This window comes from Lepidochelys olivacea, assembly GCF_965140295.1.
Source record: "Lepidochelys olivacea isolate rLepOli2 genome assembly, chromosome: 10".
Classification (NCBI taxonomy): domain Eukaryota; kingdom Metazoa; phylum Chordata; order Testudines; family Cheloniidae; genus Lepidochelys; species Lepidochelys olivacea.
In genome coordinates this window covers 72232654-72246815 of record NC_140420.1, presented here as the reverse complement: position 1 = coordinate 72246815, position 14162 = coordinate 72232654, and the positions used below count along the sequence as shown (strand labels likewise).

General features: G+C 40.6%; 1 protein-coding gene across 4 annotated transcripts in view; it reads left to right on the top strand.

Annotated features, from left to right (window-relative positions):
• AKAP13 (A-kinase anchoring protein 13) overlaps nt 1–14162 on the top strand; it is a 325968-nt gene that overhangs the window by 267108 nt on the left and 44698 nt on the right. For all 4 annotated transcript variants that reach the window (XM_084642499.1, XM_084642498.1, XM_084642496.1 and 1 more), the window contains 2 exons: nt 5056–5098; nt 7310–7442. In XM_084642499.1, coding sequence (XP_084498625.1) covers nt 5056–5098; nt 7310–7442 — 176 coding nt within the window. The remainder of the gene's footprint in view (nt 1–5055; nt 5099–7309; nt 7443–14162) is intronic.

Genomic DNA, 14162 nt, shown 5'->3' with positions numbered 1-14162 from the left:
TTGAAGTTGGACTGAATAGGTCATAGAGGTTCATCCTCCCTATAAGTAGTTCCTGTAGAAGATGAGGTATGCACTTCGAAAAGAACAGGAGAAGGAAGGCTGCTGCTGTGAATGCTATATTTGTTTGAAAGATAAACTAGGGTGTTTAGCGCCTTTCACAAGCATAAAATTAACTGGATCTTTTAAGAGTGGCAATGGTGGCAACAACACTAAATAAATAAATAAATAAAGCCAACAGTTCAGCAACACTGTATGGCTATAATAGCAGCCGGTGTGCCACTTTACAAGTATTTTGAGACATTAAAATGGATTCCCTGGCAATTATCCCAATAAGTTCAGTAGGTGCTATTTATTCTGGGATGCGTTAGGTGAATTTTACTGTATTTGGAAACATAATTGTTCAAATATATTATCCTGTTGAGCACTGCTACAAAAAGCTGCCAGTGAAAATAAGAGAAGCCTTGACCCCAAAGTTATGCATGGAATTAAACTTGCACCTTTTAAAATAAAAATGGAAACATGCTGAATTCTTTGCTGCCCATGCCTTTTCTGAAACCAGCTGCTCTGCAGACATTTATTTTGCTTTCTTTTTAGTTTGCTTTTGGCTGCTTTCCTCTTCTTTTTATTATTAAATGCATTTTCATGCATGCTCTAACGTCTGCTGTTAACCCACTTCTCAGCCCAGAGACGGACTCGACCATCTGGACGAATCTCCTTCTCCTTCAACATCTCTCCGCTCATCCCTAAGTCTAAAATTCTCTTTTCTATTGGCTCTTCTTCCAGTGATGAGGAGGAGGAGGAGTTGGATAGTAAGTAATCATTTTACATGAACTGCAGCCATTATGGGTGGAGGTAAAGGAAAGTTATTTCTGCTTTTTACACCTGGCTGTTTTAGCTTGTGAGCATTAAACTAATCTTTCCATTGCATGATGCCTAACAGCTTCACCTTCGCCATTGTGTCTAAATACTTCAGTAACAGCAGAATGAAAGGATTCTAATCCAAAGTCTTTAATATTCCAACACCTTGACTTCTCAGCTAATTAGTTTTTGATGTGTTCATAATATTCTTCCTTTCTGACGCATCAAGGAGGCTTTATAAAGGTTGATTGTATCCGGTCAGTAAGTGTGGTGTACCTACTGCCATGAGAATGAGAAATACCGTTGTTGATCTTTCAAAAAAACTGTTGTATTGTGGTTTTTCCAGCACGCTGGGAATATCAGTAGAGATGGGACCCCAAACCATGTGTGTGGATCTGAATGCTCATAAACTGCACTGGTGAGCGTTTGTCCACTATGGGCATTTGCAGTCTGAGCATTGATTCAGAATAGAATTTCACACCTGCCCCTGTTATCTGGTGAGTTAAAAGCACACATCTGAGCCAAACATGTTCAAAATTCGGGAGTTCAAAATCTGGATCCAGATTTTCTGGTTGAGGCCACACCTGTAGTGTTTTTCCCTCCAGGACAAAGATGTCCATGCAATGATTTTGGTTTTTGGTTGGTTGATTGGGTTTTTTTATTATGGCTTACCCATAAAAGGTAAAAGGGACTGCTCCCCATCCAACCTAAAAAAAAAATAGTCATCCTGCCAGAAGCCAGAGTGACCATTTAAAATCAGAATAGCTCAGACTGTCTTGTGTTTTTTCCCTCAACTATCCACTAATGACTAGTGAGCTTTAAAAATTGAGTTTATTACTGCCCCAGAACATAAAAATGTTCCATAAGCTGGGGGCTCATCACTTGGAAATGAGAGAGGAGGAGAAAGACTGGTTGTATTAATCATCTGTAGGAAGACTGTGAGCCACCAATGTAATGCAGCCACAGAAAAAACAAATGCGTTCCTAGGATGTATCAAGTGAGCTATTTCCTGTAGAGATAGGGAAGTATTAATGCCATTGTATAAGGCACTGTTAAGACCTCATTTACAATACTATGTACAGTTCTGGACACCCTGTTGAAGAAATATGAGATCAGACTGGAACAGGTGCAGAGAAAAGGGCTACTAGGATGATAGGGGAATGGAGAGTCGATCTTACAAGACAGGACTAAAAAGAGGGTGGCTTGTTTAGCCTGTCAAAACAAAGGCTGAGAGGGGATACAGTTGCTCTATCTAAATACATTGGGGGTAAACATCGAAGTGGGATAGGAGCTATTGCAATGTTGGTACAAGAACAAATGTGTATAAATTGACCATGAATAAATGTAGCTGGAAATGAGAAGGTTTCAAACCATCATAGAAGTGAGGTTTGGATCAATAGTAGTACAGGGTGCAAACTATCACACTGCTTTGAAGATAGAACTTGACACGTTTATAATCTGATTATATGATGGATTTGCCCGCGATAACAGGAGACTGGACTCAGTAACCCAGGAGGACCTATGTCCTGTGCTCCTACTTCCCTTGGTGTTTGTTGTAATCCCTCTCATTCAAACAGTTCTGTGATGGCTTTATATAAAGGTTGCTTTAACCACACGTACTTTTAGGTACAATAACCCTAGGCTTGTATTTTTTCTACCTCTCCAGGGCTCATATCTGACAGAGGAGATGGATGCATTTACTTTCAGATCAAGTGTGCATTCTAATTACCTTCCTCCAATATCTCCACACCCCAGCTTTCCTTTGGAATTAGCTGCAGTTAGTCTGACACAATCATATATTTAGATTGTTTTTTTTGTTTTTTGGACAAGTTGTAGATTTCAGGTGGGTAAATTATTACCTGACGAGCTGGTGTCTACGTTTTACACCAAGTTTAGTTGGTTGTGAGCAGGCTTTTGGAATTCTTTGATCCCCTTAAATTTAATTACTACCTGTCTTAGGGCGCTGCAAGCTGCTTTCTGTCATTCAGGCATTCTCATTGGAATATGCCAATCCTGCAGCTTCTTCCTGTATCATGAAACTTATGAATTATTTTAAGTCCATCTACAATATGAAATTATTGTTGATGGTGAAGGTTCAGATGTTCAGATGAGCACCCAAAAGTTTGGCTGCTTATCCAGACTCATTGGAGTTCCACAGTGGGGCTGGAAATCTCACAAGAACAGATGTTTTCAGGTGCTATCCAGTCAGGGCACAGATGAGATTTTCTTGTTGTTGCCCAGCACGTCCGCTTTTGGTTCCAGGCAGAGCCAGGAAGTACCGGGCTAGAGGGAATACAGAAAATATGGAGGGAGGAAAATCTCTCTGTCCATCCCTCTGTCTTTATGGCGAATATAACAGGTATCTGAATGCTGTCACACAGTCCTTTTTGAAAAAGTTTAGTTTTAGGTTTAGTAAAAACCAGTTTAGTTCAAAATTTTGGTTGGTTCTTATTTTTTCTGGGTCGGTTTGCACACCACTATCAGTGATTCTCTCTCTGTTCAAGATAAAGTACCGGTTCACAATATGGGATGAACAGCCACTGAACAGTTGAAATGCCATGCAGCTCAGGGATTCTCAGAGATACTGAAAACTGGATCATGAACAACAAATTATTGCAGCTCTTGCTTAAATGTTGCTTCATCCTACTTCTTCTGGTGACGGGATAAGATGGTAAAATACTTCATAGGTTTTATATGGAGTGTTTAAATTCAGTCAAGGAAGATGATTGTTAAATATAGAGAGAGTGAGCGAGCAAAGAGGCTTAACCTGTGTTGAAGAGCAGATTGAAGTTGATGTGAAGAGCAGAGTCCACTAGGAAGTTCGCCATGGACAACCGTTTGAGCCTTTAAATTACTTGTTCAGTGCTTAGATACTCAGGGAATAGGCACTATTCAAAAACCTGAGATAGATAGTAAATAGTATGGAGTTTGACTGAATGAATATCATTGCACTATACTATATGATGGATTTGAGACAGATCACTTGCTAGTCTAAAGGCTCAACAGGAGACATACAAAAAGGCTCCTCTAAACCAGGACTAGGTGACCAGGTTAGGCCACTGTTTAATTCAGGAATATCCAAGAATGAAAGGTAAAAAAAATAGCCTTCTCTCATGCTATTCTAGGAACTGTAGTCAGTAATCAAGACTGTATTTATTTCTTTTAGAAATGGGGATGGGACGATCCTGAATAAATGTGTTTTTTTTAATAAACTGGGTACTAATCTGCCCTTTGCTTCAGATGCCAAGTGCTAAGTTCGTTTGCATTAGCTTGTGGCTCTAACTTCTGTTAACAGTGTTTGAAGCCAAAGTACCATTGTTCTTGTGGCAATTACAAAATCCTAATAAGAAGACCAGCTATGTTGCTTGCTGTCATTGTAGCATGTTTGAAAATACTTTAAAGGGGTCCTTTAGAGTCCTGCCATGCCTAGTTCCCGGAGAAAGGATCCATCTTTCTCCATCTGAATTGATTTATTTGGATTTTTTAGCACTCCCAGATACTAAGCAGCTACTCAGTAACATCTAGCATTAGCTAGATAATCTGCTCCAAGCAGACTGTGTAGGCAGGTTTCTTGGTGAACAAGGGGAATTTGTGTCACTGGAGGACTTCAGTAGCATGTTGTACATCATTTTTTCCTAGGGCACAGTTTTGGGTGATTGAGCCCTGCCTCTGCAGACATTTCAACGGAAAAATTAATAAGGCTTCTCTTGTTTCCTTTATCCTTTTATTACATGCCTAAGGGTTGTGAAGGGAAAATGAAGTATAATTTTATCAACTAGAATTCTGTTTTATACATGAAACAAGGACGTATCTTACAATAGATTCATTCTGATGCAGTATAAATAAAAGCGCTGAGGCAAAGTCTCTCATTTTCACCTATTGTAATTAAATTAGCAGTTTGGAATTATGTATCCTTAATGCACCAGTGAGGATCACAGATTCACCTCCTTTGCCTTACAGCTGGTGAATGATAAAACTGCTAAGCAGCCCACCTCTTTTTCCACCTCTGTCACTAACTTGGAATCCCACGGGCTGTGGTGAACATTCTTTCCCCGGGCACACGAAGAAACATATCTGAACCCTTAACTTCTAAACAGTCCCCTCTTTTTGATAAACTACCTGAATCCAGGAACTATATTTTTAGCACTACTGTGGGCAAGACTTCGCAGTCTAACGTTTTCGTTTAATCTTTTCCAGGCACACGATCGTTCAACAGCACCAGTAGTTCATTGTCTCAGAGGTACAGTACTGTGATTGATCTTTTCTCTGTTGAAATACCCAAAATATAGATCTGATTATTTTTTTAGAGGTATTGAGCACTCCTATCCCCTCTTGACTTCAGGGGGATCTGCAAGTGCTCAGACCCTCTGAGAACCAGGCCACTATTTCTGTAAGTTGAAGAACAGTTTAGAACCATAAAATATTTCTTAACATTGCCACACTGGAAATGAAGACGGGTCCATCCATGCAGCTGTCTTTTCCCGAACAGTTCTGGATTATTCTGGATGTTTAATGTTTATTCACAAATAAGAAAAGTTTGGAATATTATTATTTTTGTTATCAATCAACATAAATTTACACAAGGCCCAAATATTATTCCCACTTTTTCCCTTTCCCTTTGTCTATTTTTTTATGATTGCAGAGATTCTCATGGTTTTTAGATATACTTTGTTCATCCTTGCATGGCTGTAAGCAGAGATCCTCTGTTCTGAGTGGATGCTTGCTTTAATAGTTCCTTTCTGCATGTGGGCAAGATAGCATTTTTGGCATTGAGGGAGCTGGGTCTTTGATCGCTTCTTCATACTTTGTGCTACTTCTTCTGACAGTTCTGGCTTGTCTGACATGCCCAGAAGGTTCTTGAGCACCTTTTATTGCTGTTTTCCTCTCCCTTTGGTTTCTTCAGCTGACTATTTCACTTTTGTATTCTGGCATGTCTTGGAAAGATTGTGTATTTTATGTGGAATATGACTCCTTTATGTACATCCCTGCAGTGGTTCCTTTCCTTTTGGGGTGGAGGAGTGTTGGGGGAAGGAGGTATTTTAGTTTTCCCCTTTGGAACTTAATTCTTACAGTGCATGCTGGGAATTTGGTCAGGAAATGGTGCATGTTTTTATAGGACCCGGTGCCTGCTACCTCCGTAACGTAATAAAAATGCTCCTGTTTATTTGTACTGTGGTAGCACCTAGGAGCCACGGTGATGGACCAAGGCTCCCTTGTGCTAGGCCAGGGATCGGCAACCTTTGGCACGCAGCCCGCCAGGGTAATCCCCTGGCAGGCTGGGCCGGGTTGTTTACCTGCCGCGTCCACAGGTTCGGCCAATCGCAGCTCCCACTGGCCCCAGTTCGTAGCTTCAGGCTAATGAGGGCTGCGGGAAGCAGCGGCCAGCACATCCCTTGGCCCACTCCTCTTCCTGCAGCACTCATTGGCCTGGAACAGCAAACTGCGGCCAGTGGGAGCCGCAATCAGCCAAACCTGCAGATGCGGCAGGTAAACAAACCGACCCGGCCCACCAGGGGGCTTACCCTGGCGGGCAGTGTGCCAAAGGTTGCCGATCCCTGTGTTAGGCACTGTACAGACAGAACAAAAAGGTGGTCCCTGCCCCACAGAGCTTACAATGTAACAGCCTTTTAAAATGTTCTTTAGTGCACAGTAGTGTGTTATCTTCTGAAATCTCTGACATATCTTTCTATTTGCTGAGCGCCAGGACAATTGTTTTATCCACTGTCCCCACCACAATGTGGCTTCCCTTTTGGCTTTGCATCCCATTTCACCAGCTCCTTCTGAAATTCTTGATAGCTCGAAGTTTGACATGAAATGAATCTATAGATTAACATACAAACACAAATTGAGTCCTATTTTCTCTGTTTTAAGGGACCAGGAAAAGTTAGTAGTCTAGCAAAGATAATTTTTAACAAAAGCTCTAATTAAATTATACTGGAAAAATTGGGGGTACTTTATAGACAGGGTGCTTCCCAGTGGAGACTGTCCTTTGTACAGATTTCATTACATATCTTTCTTTATAACCATCTGCTCTGTGTGTGTTATGGAAGACAGCAGTAGTTTATGCCAATAAATTAAGACTGGGTATGTGTAGCAGTACAGAATGGGCAATTGCTGACTACTGTGTTAATGAAAAGCTGTTTCTCCCTTAAAGCAGTAGAGGGCATAATGTCATAGTTTGAGACTGAAGTACTGAAATTTTACCAAAGAAACAGTCTCTTGCAATATGTGACTAAGTGGCTGATTAGTGTTTTCTCTTTAGCTTGTCATATTTCATATAAATATGTAAACTGACCAATGACTCTGTTGGTTAGCTGCAATAGCTGGATGAAAAATGTATTTGCTCTTCTAAAATAACCAAGGTTTCCTCTAGAGTCTTTTTCCCTGCTCAGCATAATCTGGAAAAAAAATAACATAAATAAAATCTACAGTCTCTGTCTTTTGGCTTTAGTGTGTCTGAAGAGAGCGGCAACTTCCTGCCTCCCAGCCCCTCCAGGAAAGATTTAGAAGGGAAAAGTGGAACAAAAGTCAGTCGCACCTTCAGCTACCTCAGGAATAAAATGTCCAGCAGCAAGAAGAGCAAAGTAAGTGGCATCTGGTGCCCATGTGTTGTTATTAATCATGTTTATTATGTTAGTGCCATGTACTTGATGTTCACCTCCCTGTGAATAAGACTTCTTAGTGTGTTGTTGAGAGCTCCTAAATGAATCCTGTTAGGCCTCAAAGAAATATGTTCAGTCTAACATAGTGCCTGGTGGTGAGCACCAGGAATTACCGCTGATTTCAACAGGACTTGTAAATTTTTGGGATGTGGCCCATAGAATGAGTACCAAAGAGACATAAATGGAATGAAAACAAATTTAAATTTGATGTTTGGAAAACGCTGCTTATTCTGATAAAACAAGCTGCTTTTGGTAAAAGGCAATAGATGCTCTTTCAAGGTATTTTAAATACTTCTAAAATCTCTGTCATGTCTGTAACCACCTCTGGGAAACTTGATGCTGAAGTTGATTTCCTTACAGAGTTTGATGTACTCTTGTGCTAGAAATATAACAAAAATAGAATCACAGACATTTAGCAGAATCACAGACATTAGAGGTGGAAAAGACCTAATCTATCCTGTTTACTATATGCCCCAGCCAATGCAGGGCTGTTCTCTATAGTGCATTTCCTAGTACTTTGCTCTCCAAAGGTTTCAGGGATTCAAGCTATGCAATGCCCACCATTTTCTTGGGGAGGTTATTCCACGATTGGATATATCCCATTGAAGGGTGGAGTTTTACCTGATATTCAGCCTAAATTTTCCTTTATGTAATGACATCCCATTGATCCTGAGAGACATTGGTTTGTTAACATGGGGGCTGAGCTGCTGACATGAATTTTTAGATTTATTTAGAATAGAGTTTTTTTGTTTTTGTTTTTTGTAGAACAAAGCAGACTATGTAAACAGTTATATGGCGAGGGAGGAGAACTGGGTCAAAATGTAAGTGTATTGATAGAGAATGGTTTCAGAGTAACAGCCGTGTTAGTCTGTATTCGCAAAAAGAAAAAAAGTACTTGTGGCACCTTAGAGACTAACCAATTTATTTGAGCATAAGCTTTCGTGACTCTTATGCTCAAATAAATTGGTTAGTCTCTAAGGTGCCACAAGTACTCCTTTTCTTGATAGAGAATGTGTCCTTTTAAGGAACCTGGTATTGAAAAAGCAAAAACAAATATCTAGAGTTCTACAGTTAGGCTTGCTGCTGGTCCCTATACGTAAAGGGGAAAAGCTATTTTGTCTGCAAGGATTTACCCAGCTCTGCACATCTTATTGTGACATAAGCTGTCACTGCCCAAGATAATAGTGCACTGCAGACCTTTCTAAAAAACTGCAGTTTGTGCGTGCAAAGGAAAACTAGCAGAATTTGCAATACTAAACAGGAGTGATAAAGTAATTTCCACCTCCCAGTTAAAAAGTGTCTGTGCTTTTAGCACCTGATCAGTGATTATTTAAAACATTAGCACCTCTCCAAATTTCCAAAGCCCACAGATAAATGTACCATTCCATGCAGCTCTGAGAACTCTGGAGAATCCTCATTGGCTGGAGAGGTCAGTTTTCCTCCTAGTGAAACATTGCTGTATAGGGGGGAAATCATTGTAAAAGCAAGTCGAGGCAATAATACAAACTAGCAAGAGGAAAAGGGTAGTGTATAAAGAATATAGTGCACATGCCTTTGTGCTCAGCGTGGGTACCAGTCCCACTCAGATTTTGCCTTCCTACTTCTCTTCCTCATACACTGTATTCAGCCACTGTAATAGTTCAACTGGCTGAATGTTCCCCAAAGCCTTTTTGTTTTTAAAGAGATACTGCCTCATAAGTAATGATGGATTTTTCCCTTACTACTGAGTGAGGGGAGTTTTTACAGTTATATTTTTGCATTTGCTGAGGGATTTGGATGGAGGTTTAGTTGAAGATATGAAACATTCATGGGCTCCATTAAATTTGAATCTCTGGAGCCAGTGATGCCTCTGCTATGTAAGTGTGTTGCTATATTTTCAGTTCAGGCAAAACAGAATTGCTTGTCTGTCCCACATGTTCTTTATGGTCTCCTCTGGTCTCGTGGAGGACATGGCTCTTTAATAATAATAATAATACTAGAGACCTTGTCACAGCTTGCATGTTATGAACAAACAGTGACAAAGAATGTGTTGTGGTTGGCAACAAAAACTATTTGAGACGGTGCTGGTAGCACCACATATACTTGAGTTTGCCCAGCACTTCCCGTTATAAGAGCCGGTTGCCAGTTGCTCATAACTTTGCTCGACTAGAACAGATTGCAGGGAAATGCTATGTTGGGTGCCTCCCCTGAGTGTTTGGGTTTTTTTTAGTTTCAGCTGAAATACTCCAGTCTTTTACAAGAACAAGGTTAGGGGGAAATACTTTGTTTTGCTGGTGTTGAAAACGTTCTTACAGTTGGTTCATTGAGAAGCTCCAGCATCTTCATGCATTGGAGCAAGAATTTGTAGTCTGGCAGAAGGTTTACCTTTGTGTCAGGAATATACCTCTTGCTTTTCTCGTGGGAAAAATGCCCACATTTGCCAAGTTATAAGCTTTTGAAGAATATCAGTTTGCACATGCTCAGTAGAGACATGATAATGTTTGACAGCTAATTTCAGCAAAATTTCAATCTCCACTGAGAATGCTGCAGCACAAAGGCTGCATAGGGGGAGCCAGACTTTTCCTGTAGTTGGTCCTAGATTAAGGAGAAACACTGGAAATAAGAGTAGGGAGTCTGTCTTGCTTGCGTTTTCACTGTTGGGCCCAGGCAGCTTGGAGGACGAAGCACCATGATTCAAATGCTGAGGGAACAAGGGTCCATACCTAGAGGTCAAAGGGAGTAGATTGGGACAAGGCGCCTTGGGGCAAAGGTATGTGGGAGGGCAGCTGGCTGACATCAGACTAGGAGCTAGGGAGAGGCTGGGACTAACTACTTTGAGCAGGGGGTTGGACTAGATGACCTCCTGAGGTCCCTTCCAACCCTGATACTCTATGGTCAAGGAGACTGGCAGTCAGTAGGGTAGGAGAGACAGATCAGATAAAGAGTGGAACTGGGACTGGCTGAGCAAAGGGACTTGGAACCCGAGGGGGAGATCAAATGGGGAGCCCGATGATTGGGAAGACTGGCACTGGCTGGGCAAGGAGCCAGGAGACAAAGACTGGGATTGGGAGCCATGGTGGAGGAAGGAATGGAACTCAGACATGGACCCCAGAGTGGGATACTAGGACTCTCTGTGCAAGGGTGAGCTCAGGAGGCTGAGATCAGATGAGGAGCATGAGTATGGGAGCGCGGAGGAGAAAACGTGGGATTGGGAAAGGGATGGGGCAAAAAGTGCCAAGCTTGTGGGGATGGAAGGAACAAAGGCAGAAAGGTCTATGACCACTAGAGCACACTCCCTGTCAGAACCGGAAGTGGAACCCCATGATTCATGAATGCCCCCATTCCTCTGCTGTCAGCAAATGGCTGTGAAACCCACAGGCAAAGTATGTGTTTCAGCCCCCCTCTACTGTCTGGTTCTCATAGAGCAGTGGTTCTTAACCTTTACTGCACCCTGCACCCCTTTGGTTCTCAAAATATGTTCTCGCACCCCTTATCAAAAATCGTTGAAATGGGTCCGTTCTTTAAACCTAGATATATCATAACTATAGAATGAAAGAGAGAGAATTATATACATATAAACGTAGGTTTGATGAAACAAAGTAGTTGTACTTAAGTGCCTGTGGTTAATTTGTGTTTTCGATGATTTACCTTCTAAAAAAATCTGGCATGTCTCGCACCCCCAGAAAGGGCATCTTGCACCCCAGGTTAAGAACCACTGTCATAGAGGATGACCGCATTCTACTTTTATCAGTTACTCCATTCGTTCAAGTGGGAGAGGTCTGTGCTATAGGTCTAAGTGTCAGTATGGTTCCATATGGTGGGATTTCTGGTTTTCCAGTTTTTTAAAGACATAGCAAATTGCACAGGAAAAATGACATTGAAAGAACATTAAGGTTGCAAAGTCAAACACTCAAAAATTAGGCATAATACCACATCATCTTGCAAGGGGCTGTGAAAATTAATTCGTTAACGTTTGTGAAGCACTCAGATACTGTAATGATGAGTGCCATTTCAGAATTTAAAAGGAAATTAATAATTCTTCATTCAGAGCAGGGTTTGAATAAAGTGCTGTAAATAGGGTGTGGGACCGCACACTGAACAATGGGGATAAAGCAAAATATTGAATAATTGCTTGTTCAATGAGCATCATCCATCCTGTGCACTGAATGAGTCCTCTGGAAAAAACAGTATATGATATGATATATAATAAGACTATATCATAATGCATATGCACCAGGAAGCTGAAATAAGGTAGCATAAGCAGCTTTAATTCTGCCATGCCCTAATTTTTGAGTGCTTGACTTTCCAAACTTAACAGTCTTTTAACGTAGGTCTTTGTGTGGTAATACAATAAATGCACAATAGTGCAGTCATCTCTGGTGCATCATCTAGAGATTGTGACATCTTTAAGCCCTTATGCAAGGGAGACCAGTTCCCGTTTGTTGATCTATCTCGACAGGATGCATGCTGTGGTCATAGACAACCCCAGAGCTGCATCCGATTATGACAAGTTCAAAAGAATATGACAACTGTCCCTGTTCTCCAGTGCAAAGTTCAATATGAGAGAATATATTTATATAGAACCCTTCATACAAACGACTTGTGAGAATTTGTGAAGTATGTACAGTTGGGGGATTTGCTGACAGTCCTTGCCATAAGGTAAGAACTGGGAGATCATAGTTGATCACAGTTGTATATAGAGAAAGATTCTAAGATTCTGTTAGGATGAGGGATAAGACAGTACATGGAGAATGCACATTGGGATACTTCCCGTATCTTCGTCTGTTAAACCAAAGGCCACAGAGACTGCCACACGCTGGCTTATTTGTTCACTTTAAAACCTTCTGATAAAACAAGAGTCCCTCCAAGATGGTAAACACAATTTGCTTTTTAAAAGCTCGCAATAGCTAGCAGCTTTGACTTTTTACTAATTGGCAATGCAGAGTGATATCCAAGTCAAACACTTTTTTTTTTTCTTCTTGCTTCAGAATATTTTTGTGTTTAATTACTGCAATTTTATACAGTAAGCCTGAGAAACACAGGTTCAAGTTCCTCAGAGAACTGGATCATCACAGAGAAGAAGAGTTGTTTAGATTAAAACATGAAAGACAAAAAACAACCCTTGAAAGAGGAAGTGGAACAGGAAGATTTGGTTGTTTCTAACTGTTTCTAGTAGAGCAAGAGGTATAAACATACAGTTGCTCCTAACAGATTTTACTCTGCTCAGAACTTGGTTTTAGATAATGCAGTTTTCTAAGATCAGTTGTAAAATAAGCTTTCTGACGAAGACCATGACCAATATATATTTTTTTAAAATTATGTTAACAACAATGCAAAAAGAGACATATAGGCACAAGGGAAATTAAACATGAAGGGGGAATAGATAAGTGGGTAATTTTACCAGTGAGTCTAGTGTGCCGCATCATGTTACTTCAGTTTTACATTGGTGAAACTCCATTCAACTCAATTGCATGTAATGGTTCATATACACACAATCTCTACTGTGTGATAGTGCGCTTAGACAGAAAAATATTCAGCATTTCTCCCATTTTCAAAATGAATTTCTGGGGCATGACAGCAAATATGGAATCAAATTAAGAAAAGCAGGGTAAGTAATTTCTCCTGTCATTTACTTGTGCAGTTAGAGTGGGTGTCTGCATCCAGGGAGTTTTAAACACCACCAGCTTTTCAAAATAGCATTTCAAAGAACTGTGAGATTGTAAACGTCTGTGAATTAAATAAAAAACAACCAGTAGCTAGAGATATACAAAAGCAACCTCTCTAGCCATCTGTATAAGTGTTTTGATACTGCAAAAGTACTAAATACTGGGGAAGTACACTAAATGTGCATCTATTTCTAACAGAATAAAATTTTCTTTTCATAAATGCCCTAAGTATCATAGAAGGGTTGTTTTATTAAATCTCTTTTAAAGTTCTGGACTCCAATTTAAGTGCCACTTTCCTTTTAAAATTCATTTACCCTCCCCACTTCCCCTCTGATTTTTGTAAACAGGTCTAGCTAGGGGAAAACAAGCAGTGATACAAGCAGCCGCAAAATAGTTACAATCATCTTTAAGGAAGTCAGCAGCTAACACACCTCCCTCCCTCCCTTGCCCAAGCAATCTGACTTCCTCTCCCAATAGTCTGTCGTGGCAAACTGAGCAGACCAGTGTGCGGTCACTATGGACTAATACGCATAGAAAACAGCTCTCCTGTCCCTGAGAAATCATGTCGGTAAAACGGTGTAGATTTAGTGAATTACCTGAAATAACAGTGAGACTAGTAGGACTTACGCATTGGGAGGTAAGAACTTAACTGTTACTTCACACTGAAATCTGATGCTTAAGTATGCTGCCCAGTGAACTGGTTCCTTCAACCATGCTGCTGGTTTTTTTATGGAAGAAAAATGTTTCTATTTTCATGCTGTTATTTGAAGGAAACTTCAGTAATGTGTAGTGTAGAAAGAACATTTCATTTTAAGGTAATGCTTTGTGATGTGTTATTAACCCACCATATGCAAGATTTCAGAGTAGCAGCCGTGTTAGTCTATATCCGCAAAAAGAAAAGGAGGACTTGTGGCACCTTAGAGACTAACACCTTTATTTGAGCATAAGCTTTCGTGAGCTACAGCTCAAGACTGTCTCCAGGGCAAACAGCTCACAC